The sequence below is a fragment of the Homalodisca vitripennis genome, unplaced genomic scaffold (assembly GCF_021130785.1).
Source record: "Homalodisca vitripennis isolate AUS2020 unplaced genomic scaffold, UT_GWSS_2.1 ScUCBcl_2414;HRSCAF=7154, whole genome shotgun sequence".
NCBI lineage: Eukaryota > Metazoa > Arthropoda > Insecta > Hemiptera > Cicadellidae > Homalodisca > Homalodisca vitripennis.
This window is the reverse complement of record NW_025778562.1, coordinates 77,739-93,703: the sequence shown is the minus strand read 5'-3', so window position 1 is coordinate 93,703 and position 15,965 is coordinate 77,739. Positions and strand designations below refer to the sequence as shown.

General features: G+C 34.6%; 1 protein-coding gene across 1 annotated transcript; it reads left to right on the top strand.

Annotated features, from left to right (window-relative positions):
• Positions 1 to 3,433: 3,433 nt before the first annotated feature.
• On the top strand, positions 3,434 to 5,803 carry LOC124372053 (the record flags this gene model as incomplete). Its single annotated transcript, XM_046830411.1, has 3 exons — positions 3,434 to 3,528; positions 4,644 to 4,783; positions 5,249 to 5,803. Coding segments are annotated over 3 exons (674 nt in total), but the record flags the coding sequence as incomplete, so codon positions are not given.
• Between the last annotated feature and the right edge of the window lie 10,162 nt (positions 5,804 to 15,965).

Here is a 15,965-nt window from a genome sequence, read left to right as displayed (position 1 = left end):
GTGCATCGGCTATTTTCACCTGGTTAGGTACTTCGATATTGGGGAAGGTCTCTGAAAAAACATTTCAAAACTTGTTTTCTATACGAAGTTATTACTTACTTTCTGTTAACTCAGTTCCGTCTGGAATGTGGTTCAACGGTTAGGACAGTCGGTTACGGAAAAACATCGATTTAATAAGCCTCAGCAAAAACTGTTACATGACATATGGTGTGGCATATTCGTACCTTGTATTATTGGGAATAAGATGTTACTAAAAAAATCTTTTGACTTTCTGTTGAGTTTACTAGTTACTCAAATGTTTAAAAACAAATTCAGATTAGAGGAAAAGTTTTTGCTTATGAATTGACTGCATGTGCATTTCACCTCTACAAAATCATGATCAGAGTAACATTAAACCAAATGAAAATGAATATTCTTAACACGTTCGCTGCGGGCCACTGTCCGGACATTTGCGCGACCAACCCTGCAGTGCTCGGCTATTTCACCTGTTACGTACTTCGATTCTTGTGGCAGGTCTCTGAAACATTTTCAAACTTGTTTCTATACGAAGTATACTTACTTTCTGTTAACTCAGTTCCGTCTGGAAATGTGGTTCAACGGTCAGGGACAGTGTTAACGGAACATACGACTTTTGGCTTGTTTATAGCTGCAATCTAGTGGACAATAATTAAATGTTGTTGAATAAAATAAAGTGCATTAAAACCTGGGCTTTTGGTTTATGAGTGAATAAATTACTAGTATTCTTTTACTAGTACTATGTGATAAAAAAAAAAGCATATACCAGATACACCTACAACATTCGGGGCTTCGTCCTGGCAGCAACAGGTCGAAAATGAAAACATGCCGAGTGTGTACCAGGGAGGGTAAAAGGTCACAAACAAGATATATTTGCTTGGCATGTGTGGGAGAACCAGGTCTATGCTTTGACATCTAACACCAAAGACTGTAAACTGGTAACAGGGAACTGTAAATATTTTTTGTGTGTAACAAACAGGCTCTTACATTATCCTTTGTAAAGAATATGTGTTTATTTTTCATATTACAATTATTCAAACAATATAATCTCTGTGTTTTTTGTGTTGAGTAACCACGCATCAGCGTTGTGCCGCGCAACGCTAATTATACTATACTATTATTACACGCTATGTGCGGAACCACTGTCCGGACAGTTCCGTTGCTTGGAGACAGATCCAGTAAAAATCAAGGTCATCTAGGGCATTTCTGGTCCTTTTGGATATTACTCATCACAACTGGTAAGTTATTACGATTTTTTATCAACTTAAAAAAAATGCCTATGCCAAAACTGCAGGCCACTGTCCGGACAGTCCCGGCCATTATCGTAAGCACTTAATACAATCTAATATGATGATTTTAAATCACAAAAATTCACGAGTTCGAATTTTGCTGCTATTGGGTACATTGGGGGCCTTTTGCCGCAGCGAACGTGTTAATCACTCAACCATTGAAAATGTGTAACTTTTGTAACTTCAGGTTTTTGTACCAACCTCTGTGGGTTTTATTATCAGCTATGTAGGGTTATAACTCTTCTTAAACATTTTTGTACTTCATTGATTAAATACAAAAAGTATACACTAAAAAGAAATGAAAAAGCATTTTGATGCGTATTAATTATATCTTTAAAATGAGATCTCCCATAATTCTAAACCCAAAATTGTTTCACTACAGCCAGCTTTTAAGCAGCAATGCTGTTTGAATTACAAATTTTTTTTAATTTGGAAGATTACAATTATGTATAAAAATAGAATATGTATATATTTACACATAATAACATTTTGTATTATATACTTATTAGTTTTAGTAAAAAAAAAAATACATATAATGCATCTCTATATATTTTAAAATCCTTTAAATAATTCACTATACGACGTCTGTCCAAAAAGTATCCGACCGGCGGACGTGGCGTAACCGACCGGCTCGAACCGGTTATTGGAGGGGAAAGGCGAGCCTACTCCTTCCCATATTAGACATTGAATACGATCCGGTCACTCAGTGAGTCACAGCGCTCTGTTCCGTACAGTACTGCCATGTGTGTGTGTGTCGCATTTTCAATATGACTAAACGTGTTGAGCAGTGCATTTGCCTTAAATTTTGCCAAAAACTTGGCCATTCAGCATCAGAGATGATTACTATGATACTGAAAGTTTTATGGTGACGTGTCTATGGGCGATACACAAATAAAAGAGTGGTTTTAGGCGGTTTTAAAAATGGCCGCATATCAGTGAAGAGCGATGACCGATCTGGCAACGCCTTCAACGGCCAGAAACGCTGAAAATGTTGAACGTGTTCGTGCAGCAATTAATGAAAACCGTCGATTGACTGTCCGAGAGCTGGAAGAAGATTTAGGAATACCAATATCGTCAGTTTGTAACATATTACACAAAGATTTTTAAATGAACCGTGTTTTTCTGCAAAATTTGTTCCTCGGCTGCTGACAGAAGACCAAAAGAACTGTCGACTTGAAATCGCACAGGACAATCTGGATTTGATAAAAAGTGACCCAGGGCTATTTAAAAAAGTTATTACTGGCGATTAGTCATGGGTTTATGGCTACGACCCTTGAAACAAAGGCTCAATCTTCATAGTGGAAAACTCGCGAAGAGCAACGGCCGAAAAAAGCAAGACAAAGTCGAAGCAATGTCAAGACAATGATGACAGTTTTTTTTTTTTTTTGACCAGGACGGCGTTGCTCATTACGAATATGCTCCGAGAGGCCAGACAGTGAATAAGGAGTATTATCTTGAGGTCACGAGATGCAATGCAAAGGAAACGACCCGAACTGTGGACAAGCCGTGACTGGATCTTGCACCACGACAACGCGCCAGCTCTTTCCTCAAATCTTATTCAGTGTTTTTTTGGTCAAACACGACATCAACCAACTACGACAGCCTCTCTTCAGTCCTAACATAGCTCCTTGTGACTTCTGGCTATTTCCTAAATTAAAAATTCCTTTGAAAAGAAAAATACTTGACGATGTTGAACAAATAAAACAAAATGCGACGAAGGACCTGTTCGTCATTCCGCAAAATGAATTTAAGGAGTGTTTCCGGAAGTGGGGGGAGCGATGGAATAAAGTAGTGGCTTGTGGAGGGGAGTACTTTGAAGGGGACTAGATTGCCGTAGCCGCAGAGTAACGTCAGTTCATGCCAGACGTCAAGGTCGGATACTTTTAGGACACACCTCGTATATTAATAAAACTTTTCACATCACAAAACATAAAAGTAACTAGTTAATGTAATTGTTAATGTTTCCTTATCATGTATTATTTCAGAAGTTTTGTTTGTGTTACACCATTACAGCAACTTGAAGTAACTAATTTTAAAAAATTCATTTTACAGACTACATCCAAAAGTGACAAACATCTGCAGCGTCTGGTTGTCAAGTTTGAGATGACTCTGCAAGCACAGTTGGACAGGAACAAGACGGTTTTCTACTGTCAATAACACACTACCTGCGGAGCTTTCCATTCAGTCTGGAGTCACTAGACAAACTAGTGCCAGCCAAATATTGGTAACTTGTTTCACCATTAAATATTCTTCCTCAGAACTGACAAGAAGAGAGAATTTTTTCACAGTACCATTTTTATAACCGTAGACTCAGCCATTGAGTAACCAGCCTGTATGAAAAAGTTAGTTTACCTGTGGAAAACACTGTACAAAGCGCTTTTAATATTTGGGGAAAACTGGCTAACTAAGTCAGTCACATATTTTGCTCTATTTTGTTATTTGAATGTAAAGATGAAGACGTAAAATTTAATTAATGGTATCAAGTAATTGCTAAATAAAAAGGTTTTCAGTTAAACCTACCTAATAAGAGCATTTGTAAGCCATTTATATCATCTATTTAGTTGAGAATAAAAACAAGTTTAATATGAAAATTAATAAACAGTATACAATATTCACAATTCAACTGATAAGTTATGATTAGTTACTATTTCGTAGGAAGAAATCGGTCATTGTTTTTTGCAGCAGCTTTGTTCCTTATTATTGTCAAACGTAACTTCCACAAAAACATTTTGTTATAAAGCTAACTGACTTCCTGCCCCTGAAAATAATCAAGGAAACACTCAACGTGATTTATTGCTGCTCCAAGTTACCTTGGGCTCAGGGAGCAAACCCTCTTCCCCCTCCTCAAACCCTTAAAAAATGAAGGGGAAGTCCAAAAATAGCCATAATCAAAACACTTGATACAAATGAACAGGCAGACGGACACAGCGACCGGGGCGCATGCTATTGTTGTTATTACGACTGCTCTTTTTCACTCACTACACTGCCACGTCGCCACCTTTTTTGTTTATAAAAATTATCTTACGTCTTATCTACAAATGCTGCATGGCGGTCCTTTTATCTGATATTTATAATTAATTATTAAAACTCAATATAAATACAAAATTAAAGAAATTTTCCAAAAAATTATGCACAACAGTTTCAATTTGCATTGGCCTGATTAATCCACAACATGGTTGTTCTGACCCCAGAAAATCGGGAGTTGACTTTATATATTTAACTTCTACAGAACTTAACTTATTTAACTTTCTATTTATCTCTAGTTTGGTTTAATAATTACAATATTGTGTATTATGTTTTTGGTACTCTCTCTCTCTAATGTTTTATATGAATGTCCAGTTGGGTGACAGAGAGAACGTGGTCTCAGAGGATGAGGAAGCATCAGATAAAGAGGAAGAGAGCCAAGATGAGACTGTTAGTCGCGTGGTCGGTGAGGAGGATGAAATCATCGAAGGAACTCCAGAATCTTCGGATAACGAGTAAGTCACAATAAGAAGTCAATCTAGAAGTGATTTTGAATTAAATTTCATTAATAGCTTTGTTACAGCTAAATTAAATAAAAGATGACAATTTACAGACAGAAAAACAGATCTTGCATATTTGAAATATTATATTCAAAATTTATATTAAAAACTATTACCACCCATCTTCAAAAATATTGTTATACAACACAAACACACTTAATAAAAGGTTTGATAGAGTCCAATGTATTAGTTCAGTAAGTTCATTGTAAAAAGGCCTGCAAATGAGAGGTGGGATGCAAAGGGCAAAATTGGGAGCTGTTGTAAAATTTTGTGTCTTATCATAGACTACCAATAGGGTAAAATTCAACTCTCCAGAAATTACTTACAATATATGTATTGGTAGTTGATATTTTTTTTATTTAAGAGTCGTAGCATTTAATATAAGAATTTAAAAATCTTTATTTAACTGTTATGTTATAGGTCGGATGATAGTCCTCCTGCTGTAAAATCTGCTCGGTTATCAGAAGACTCAAGCTTTAAGCTCCCAGCAGTTCCCCCCTCAGAGACATCCTTTAAAGTTCCAAACAAAACTCTTAAAAGGATTATAAAAACACCAGCCAAGAATTCTTCTATAACCTCATCAAATTCAAGAAACTCTGATCCTGAAGGATCAGTCCAGACATCTGGAAAAACACCGAAGAAGAGGTCTAATGTTTCGACTACAGACGCTTCAGCCAAAACTCCAGCGAAAAAATCTCATCTTCAGAAAGTAAAGACGCCAGCAAAAACACCATTGAAGAGTGCAAAAATAGCATCTAAGAGTAGAGTGGATACTGTAGAAACTCCAGTGAAAAATGTAAATGAAGATCATCTGGCCTCTGATAGAGTAACAAGATCTGCAAGGAAGCGGAAATCATAAAGCTATTTTAGAAAGTTGAAATGAAATAATACCATTATTGATACCTTGTTTTAGACCTAAATGTTAACCATAATGTTATGATTTTAAAATTGTAATTTTTAAAACTGCACTTGTATAATTAAAAATGTAAAATGGTTAATGCATCTACTTGTTGTTTTAAATAAATAGAATTTAATGTTTATAATATTTTGTTTTAGTTATAAATCCTTCTTTACTATTGTATCTAGATATTCTATGTAGTAATATACTATGGAAATGGACCTGCCTTCATGTTAGTAGATTCCATACATAAAGTTTTTTGTGCAAAATTATCTTCAGACATGTATGATTTAAGATCTTAAGCTAAATACTCCTCACCAGGCAATATCATAGACTGGTTTAACCCTACAGGAAAGTAATTTCTTCAGGTAACCAATAGTGTTTATTGGTTACCTATAAGTGACAAGTTGTTTCTTAATATTGAGGCATAGTCAACACCAACTAGAATACAAGGCTTGAGTGTCTGAGTATAGTAGCCTAGATACCAAGTGCCCAAACAACATTCTTACATTTGGCAGTGTAACAGCAGTCATCAAGAATACCATGTGATTGTCACTTTTCAGACTTGTGGAATATCATCAGTAAATATTTTTAAAACAGTCTCTGTTAAATGTAAACAGAATATAACTATGCAGAATTGAGCAACAGATGGTTTCTGAGCACTGGTGTGTAAGTGGACAAGCACTGTAAAGAGGAATAAATTTGTAACTAGTATTAACGAGCCGTATGTCTTCTTTATAAAAGCCACATAATACCATGATGAATATGGAATACTCTGTAACATAGAGTATAAAAGATATAATAACTATTAACTAAATATAAAATTTCAATACATAGAGGATGTCCGTAGAAAAAAGTTCAATTACCCAATATCACTTTGTTTACTGTACATAAAATTGTGTTATGAACTATTTTTTGAGAATAGGTCTATTGATTAACAAAGAACATAATGATGTGTCAAAGATAATCATAAAACTGTTCAAAGCTTCAGGTAATATTCTATAATGTTGACGAGTTTTTAACATTTGAATCACCAATTTAGACAATTAATCCCTAAGCTGAAAAAAGATATAATTGACAAGAAATATGGATTAAAGAATTAATGCATACATTCATAATTAAATTTATCAGTTTTCATGAAATAGAAATCCCTTTGGACCTTTAAGTTTATTTTTAGATTAAATACAGTAGAACCCCTCATATCCGGCCACCACGGGACCGAGCCCTGGCCGGATAAACCAACCTATTATAAAAATGATAATTTATATTTAATAATAATATGTAATTAATAAATATAGTCAAAAGTAGTTAAGTCTCTTTTGGGATTTTTTTATAAAAATACATATGTTTGTAAAACGAATAAAAAATTATTGTATAAGGAAAAGTGGTTAAATAATTAACATAAAAATACAGATTTTGAATTCAGATAACATAAATTAATGTTAAATAAAGACGGAGATATAAAAATTACTCACAATAAATTTGTTTTGAAGATTACGTTAGGCCTTATAATAGTCCGTAATTTTCTGTTGAACTTTGTTGTCCGTTGTTTTTTTGAAGGCGTAGTCTCTCCACTTTTTGAATAACATAACGTCAACAACTGTTGAGTGGTCCTGTTGCTCTATGTAGGCTAGTGATGTCTGAAGTGCATTTCTCGCCTCCCATGGCTTATTTTATCTTCTTCCGAAGTGTCATCATCTGATTTTTCTGCTTCTTCATTTTCATACTCTTCTACAACACTCTGCACGATTTGTTCATCACTTAGATATTCGTTTTCCAAATCATTATCACCAGGAATGGGTAACTGGTGATGATGATTTGGAAAACGAATATCTAAGTGATGAACAAATCGTGCAGAGTGTTGTAGAAGAGTATGAAAATGAACATACCATTCCTGAACATCTTGATTTAAGATTTCTTCACCGCCAGTTAATGCTAACTTCGTCAGGTCATAAGTTCTGCATTACAATTCTCTTGCTGCTCATCTGCTACCTGGATCAAATCTTCATTGACTGTGCCATTGACCAATTTCTCAATATCTGGCCAGGCCTTCCGCCAAGACTTGACAAATGTTGTACTGTATTAATTTCATTCATTGTATTCATATTATTTCATTCATTGGATATAGCAGCTGGAAGTGCATTTAAAGATAAGTTTTATTATGGAAGCTCTAGAAAAAAGGTACAATAGAGATGACATATACAATGCCGATGAAACTGGAATAAATTGGTGAGCCCTTCCATGTAAGTCACTGGTGTCAAGACGTGAACAATCTGCTCCGTGTTTAAAGTTAGTAAGGAGAGAGTTACAGCTATGGTGTATTCAAATGCCCTAATTGGTTCAGAGAGGAATTTTCCCCTAGTGGTAGAAAGTTTCGTGGGGATATAAACGAAAAATGGAAACTTCTCCTTTGATTGATAACTCAAAATCGAGGTACTAAATGAAATTTATTAGATGCTAGTGAAGTGAAATTTCTTCCTCTAAATGGCTGCGTTGCCTTTTGTTGACAGAAAAGGACAAGGTGGGTGTTATTATATTTAACAATAAGTTGAACATGATAGATAACATTTGCATGCTTGCTGATCTTTATAATGCTCTTTGATGTATGGTACATTTGATATTAGTTGTGTAAGTAGGTTAGCTAATAATGAGAGGTGTTACCCAGCTGGTACCATGGATGAAGAAGAAGAAAAGTAATCTGCTACAGTTATTAACTAATTCTAGATAGGTTTCTGAACTCATTTGGAAGAGTATTAAAACTTGTAAGCTGACACAGGATAATAATTTTATGTTTTACTCCATCTATATTAAAGTATAAAAACAACTTACTGTTCCCTTACCACAGTTATGTACACATAAATTGTTCAGGATTAGGCCCTCAGAAACCTTTATGCCTATAAGATGAATTGTAAAATATACGAGATACACTAATTACCTTAAGATTTCAAACTGTTGAAACAGAGGTCTGCAATGTTCTTTGCAAAAAGGGGTTGCATGAAATAGTTTCAACCTTCTTGTAAAGTACTTAACAAAAAGCTTATGGATGGATGGTGGTAGCGGCCCAAAGTCTTGTGCAATGGCTAAGACTGGAATGGAAGAAGGCATTATTAAACAGTAAACACTGGGTTTATTGGATATTTTCCATACAGAAAAACAGTATAACAGCAATATAAACAGTAGATCTATATGTAGAACCTAAACAATGATGAAAAAGAGTGTATGGCCAAAGAGCTTCGTAGGTTCAGAGTTCTAAATATTTTTTGAGATACTAAAAGTTAGCAACCTGGTTTTGAATTTCATTAAGAAGTTTGAGAACTACTGAAGTTTTAAACCCTGTGATACCTAGACAACGATTTTATTATCTTCAAATAAATGTGCAAGAAACCCACAAGCGAGGATTTTTCCAACACCTCGAACTTGCGAATGAACCTGGGTGAAAGTTTCGACCCTGTCAATTTTTTAATAGTGTTTAACGCTCTCAAAACTGACATTTATTATATCTAATATTTACAGAACATTTACAAAAAAAACATCAATGTTGCAAAAATATCAGTTTTATTTAAGAAGTAAATCTTATTTAGCACAAGAATAGGTAAATGCACTGGATTTCGTATCAGAAATAGAGTCGTCTGTTACACGATTATGTGGGGAACAGAGAGTGTCAGATTTCGTTGCAAGGCCAGGTTTTGCTATGCAAAATTCCTCCCACAAAGCCCAATTTGACAAAAGAGGAGATAGAACTGTCGATCTTTGGGGAAAACGGCGCGCTGAAAATCTTATCAGCTGATAAAGGTAACGCTACTGTTGTGTAAGTACCTTCAGTAGCGTATACATATTACAGGGAACTTAGTTACTGGCAAAACGTTCATATTAAAATGAAGACCCAAACTGATTCTTTTGAACATAAAATAACAAACTCCCTAAGAAAATACAGCAAACAGCTTCATAAAATAAATTTGTAGACTAACCGATCATTCAAATTAGACAGCTTTGTTTGTCAATTCGGCACAATGAGCTAACAAGGAAACCTAAAATATTCCACATATTAGAAATTTCTAATAAACCCATGCACAGTCACAGTACGGTTTTGAAAAATTAATATACCTTATGACTTGTATAATGTGTAATGTATATAATGTATGTATGTATTTATCACCTTGTATAATGAACCTTATGACTCATAAGGCGCACCCATCTTGTTTCTGCCATGACAATCACAATTTTACTATTGGTCTCTGGTCAGTTTTTAGTTGTTGCTCGTTCAGTGCAGACTTATTATAACCTGTATTCTTTACTTCAGTTTCAATAATTAGTGTTTAAGCTTTATTACGTACATGGAGTTTTATCAACAATATGTTGGTTGTGATTATAAAGGTTGGGACACACATAACCGCACCGCGCCCGACACGTCAGTCGGCCGTATGCTGGCCGTCATACGGTGAAAGAATTGCAGCGCAGTTTTCAACCTGCAAGTCCACACATGTCCGCACCGACACCAGACCGTCGTGGCCGCACCGTGCCCGCACCGTCACCGATATGTTTAGTTTGAATTTTGACGGGCACGGTGCGGTCTACGAGCGGCATCATATGTTGTTTACTGTTGCGTTCTTCTTTTTAAAAAAACTATTTAAGTAGTCTACACGTTCTATTTTAGTGAATTATTTAGTATAGCCTACTAACTCTACATCCTGTGTTCGCGTACAAAATCGTATTTATTATTAAAAGTATTACATTTTCTTACCTTAGAGTAAACTAGTCATATTTTCTTATTGTGCATATTTTCTTATTACAACAAATTTGAAAACCATGTTGTACCTTAAGTGATTTTAAAAAACTAGATTTGAATTATGAAAAATCTATACGGTAAACATTTTCATTAATTAAAAAATAACCAGCATGTAATTATTTGCGCGAAAATCTATTTTTCTTTGATGTATTGAAGTTACTTGATACATTTATTCCGGTATTTTGTAAGGGTCGTATTTAGAATGTTTCTATGACATTTTTAATTTTTTTTCACTTCAATAAAGTAAAAATATAAAAATATTTTTATTTACAATAAGATTTTTCAAGCAAGAAAAACCCATGTTTAAAAATAAATCATAATAATAAATCATTTATTTCCACATAATAACAAACTGAATATTACAAATAAATATTATTGCCATACAAATAAATAATACTATGACATAACGTATTACAATATCAGTAAATAACAAATAAAAAAATGTGTTCTACTTACTTTATTTCAAATTTATGTACTTAGAGTAATAAAATGTAAAAAAGTAGGTTACATCCTTTTAGATTTTTCTTTCTTTTTTTTAAACTAATAATTAGGCCAATAGATTTACAAAATAAGGGAAATTTAGGTACCCCATAAGAGGCTGTGCCTGTGTTGGGGATACTATATACAAAAAGGGTAAAAAATAAAAATAGCGGAATCGAGCAAGAATGAAATGAAAACAAAATGAGTTATTGTAGTTTATGTAGTAAATAATGTACTCTTACGTTTCAAAGTTTAAATTTAGTATAACTAGTGTGCTGTATTAAACAAAAAGGATGTATGCATGATTTACAATTCAAATATTAGACTTTACACATGTAACATTAAATATTATATTATAAATAATTATTTTATAATGCTCTAAACGTGTCTATTTAAATATTATAACTTAGCAGACAAGACTAACCATACACTAATGTATTATCTTAAACAAGTACTCAATATCATTTGACCGATCAACCATACTCTAATTTTTTTAGAAAATATATTTATGTTTCTACTATTTTTGACTAAATTCCTGGCAATAAATTATTTGTCCTCGGAGCTATAAAAGAAAAACATTTTGTAAAAATCTGTTTTTTTGTAAGTTCTCCAGCATATATTTTACAAATATTTACTATGTTTTACAAATTATTATAAAAGGGCTTGTAACATGGCAAACTCTCTGGCATCACACTATAGCTCTTGACAAAAAACACTAAATATACTGTTTATAGTGTATTTGACCGAAATTCATTGCAATGAAACACAATGAACAAGAATTTATAGAGATAAAAAAATATAACCAAGATAATGATATTTACAAATTTTACATACTAGCTGATTGTACAAAGCTTTACTGTAGCATTATAATGTTTTCATTCACCACAGCGATTAATAAAAATAACAACAATGGATATTAACAATTTTCTCAAGCAATAGTTAATCTTTCGAATATTTTTTAAGTATCTGTCACTTCGAATTCAAAAGAAACATGTTCTAGTACAAACAGTGAGATTGTTGCGCTCGGACTGCATACGGACATGTGTGGCCTCACGGTAACCGAGCCGAGCCCGCACCGACAATCGGCCGACTCACGTGTCGAGCACGGTGCGGTTATGTGTGTGTCCCAACCTTAAGTGTCACAGCTCTTTGGATTTCAAAAGCTCTAGCATGATTTTCTTCCTGTAACCTAGTTTGTCGATATGTAACCAACCTAGGTTAGTAAATTGTTTAGATTTCTAAACGCAGTGTTATTGATTTCTTGTATCAATGAACAATGGCAAATGTCTGGAAAAAACCTTTCTTCCTTCACAAATCCTTTATCTTCAGAAACAAAATTTAAACGATGGGGATCAAAATATTATTCAGAGTATTTTGTTTTACTGGATTTAAAAGAAAAAACATTTGAGATGTTTTTGCCGTTTCATTTCATTTTCTAAATTTTTAGCAATGTTATTTTTTGCTATAAACTGCCAGTAGTAAACAAACACGTTAAATTTAAACATGGCGGGTTAATCGCGACAATGAACCAAGTCTCCTTTTTGACGATTTTGAGTTATACACCAAACTACTTCTAAAATTATTTTCGGTACTTTGGGATTATACCGACCACACCAGTATGAAGAACACAAAAATAGAAATTTATAGAAACAAACATGATAGAACGAAAAAACAACTCTTCAATTACAAAATTACAAACTTACAAGCATTTCCAGGTATTGTGATCGGTATTGTTGTCGCTGTTATCTTATCTTTCTCGAGAATCCTGATTACGGCAGGCCGCGCGGCATCACGTGATTTGCACGGTACATCATTGCCTTTCCATTACAATTCAATTTATATTTCTGATTAGCCCCTCTAGAATTTGATATTTTACTGATAGGTACTATCTCGAGGGATGTTTTTCTTTCGTCGACATCAGCGCGGGGCAGCACCGAAGGTGCTGCCGAAGCCCGCGCTGATGGCCGGAGGCACTCGCATTTTGGGTGGCGGAATGTGATCAAGAATAAAAACAAGTTTTGAGTGTTTTTTTAATAAAAAGTTTAGTTTGGTAAATGTTTGTTTTTGTTGAATTTTTGTGTTTGGAGAAATGTAGAGGTAAAACACGGAAGTACAACAAAGCGATGCACCAGCTGAACGGGCGGCGAGACTCTGCAATCACGTTATCTACTAGACGCTCGACTTTGACCTCTGTCTGAGGATGGGGAGGTGTTTGCGATAAGACAATTCCTGTTTTATATTGACGAAATATTGTTCTACGCTAATCTAGTAACCAGTAGAAACGAAATGTGAAATAACGATTCATGTCTGGGTGTGGTCGGTATAATCCCAAAGTACCTTATTTTCTATCAGTGTCACAAAAAACCATACCGATAGTTCATGATTTAGTCAAGAGAATGCATCATAGTCTGTTTTTGCTGTGAACAAAACTTCAGAACAAAAGAAGACCTATTTATTTAATAGGTTATGTTCAGCCAGGATACTCGTAGTTGTTTACATGAGGTAAAAACAAAGATCTTCAGCTGACTGACAAAACAGTTTTACCTAGTGTTTTCTAGTCCGCTATTTTCTTCGAATTGTTTGTTCAAAAGTCTTATTTAAGTGTTTTTTAATTATTGTTTTTTAAACTTTTTACCGTGTTTAAATTGTATTTGTTTGATTAATTCACAAGATTCGTTCACACAAGAAATTTGATGTTCAATTCAAATATTGTAAACAAAGGCTTAACCTAAAATGTTTTAAACCTACTCCTACCGCTATGACAGCCAGCCAGGCTAATGAATTGTTCCCGCTCGGACAAAGTTCGACGTTAGACATGAATGAAATGCTAACTGTTCCTCTTCCCCGATAACAACAACGACTTCGTGAATCCAAAAAAGCGACATATTACTAAAACTGCAAATGCTTCTCCACCTCCTAAGAAGTACTACGTCGATGTGATGTGAGATTCATTCAAAAAACCGATTCAAGATAACTTGAACCAACCCATACCAATGTTTGCAGATCATAGCTACTGTCTTCCTTCCTCACAACAAGGACATGAAATGGAACAAGGATCTCCTGATGATATAAAGAAAAATAAATCACGATCTAAAATCCCACCAATATTTTTGCGTGACGTAAATTAACCACCAAGAAATAATAAAAAGATATTAAGTGTAATGTAATATCAAGTTTCACAACTGAAATCAAAGCTAAATCGATCAAGATAAACCTAACAGAAATAAATGACTACAGGAAACTAACTAACTTTTATGAAACAAATCAAGTAAAGTTTTTCACGTTTAAACCTTCCCAGGACAAAAACCTTGAAGTGATCATTCGTAATGTTCCCTACTCTCTAACTGACGAAGAAATCAATCAAGAGTTATGTGACATGGGTTACCCGACCATTAAAGTATCAAGATTGTTCAACAAAAACAAAAGTCCAATGCCACTCTGTTTTGTAGAGCTGGAGAATTCGGAAAGTGGTCGTGATATTATGAACCTTGAACAATTGTTTCACGCCATAGTTAAAGTGGAAATTAAAAGGAAGTCAAAAAACATCCCACAGTGTCTGAGATGCCAAGACTTTGGTCACACAAAAAAACTTCTGCAAACTGGACCCTCGCTGTGTGCGGTGCTCGGGATCCCATCTCTATTCAGACTGCCCCGGTCAGTAAAGAAACCAAACCAGTGTGTGTTAACTGCGGCGAGGAACATACTTCAAATTACAGGAGGTGTAAATACTACCAGGGCATCAAGCAGAAATTGACCGGTCGCAAGAAATCCTCCATAGGGAACGACCAAGAATCTCGTCCCACAAGTTACAACGACACGACCCCGAAAACTCAACGAACCTAGGGAAAACTCAACCAAAATCATCTCCACCTCGATCTCCGTTGAATATGAACTCCCCCAGCTATGCTGAGGTGGCTCATCCGTCGTACATTCCTTCAACTGCAAACTCCGTAGAGGATCCACAATCTCTGGAAGCAGGTAACATCTCAGGTCTTGACGAAATAATAAGCAATGTAGTAAAAATACTCATACCCCAGTTGAAAAAGGTTATTCAGCAGGTTATTGCTTCTTTCTTTAAAAATGCCCGTGACTAACAATCAGGCCCCAACTCTCTTTAAAAACTTAATTGTTCTCAATTGGAATGCCAATGGCTTGAAAGACAAAAAACATCTCTTTACAGATTTCCTAGTAAGACATAATATAGATGTTGCATGTGTCACTGAAACTCACTTCCTGCCCAATGATAAATTTAAAATAAGTGGCTATTCTATTTACAGACAGGACCGAGTGGCTCCTCATGCCTCTGGGGGGTGTCGCAATTTTGATCAAAAGAAACATAAAACACCACGAATTTCTTGCTCCCCCAGTTACAAAGTTTAGAAGCTGTTTTTCCATAAAAATATTTTTACAAAATGGACTCAACTTTTCATTAGTATCAGCATACTTACCTCCTAACAAACGTTTTGTTGATGAAGATTTTAATAGGATTCTCTATAATAATAGTCCTACTATTTTAATGGGAGATCTAAACAGTAAAAACACTTTATGGGGATGTCGCACTAATAACCCAAAGGGTAATAAAATGAATGACTACTTGATGCGTTACAACTATTAATATATCTGCTCCTGTAGAACCAACATTTTATCCGTGGCAGAGAAACCAGCAACCTGACATATTAGATATTGTTTTGTTTAATAATTTCAATGAACCGATAGTACAGCAAACCTTATGCGAGTTAACGTCCTGACCACTTACCAGTAATTGTAACTTTTTCAATTAAACCCGATTTTAACCAATCCTCCATTGAAACTAATAAATGGTAAAGTTGACTGGGCTGTATTTCATAACGAATTAGAAACTAATATTATCTTGCCGAATTGTTTACAGTCTTTCGAAGATATTGACAACTGTGTACTACAATTCACTGAGCTGATTAAAAATTCGGTTAAAAAAGCAGTCGCAAAACAATCAC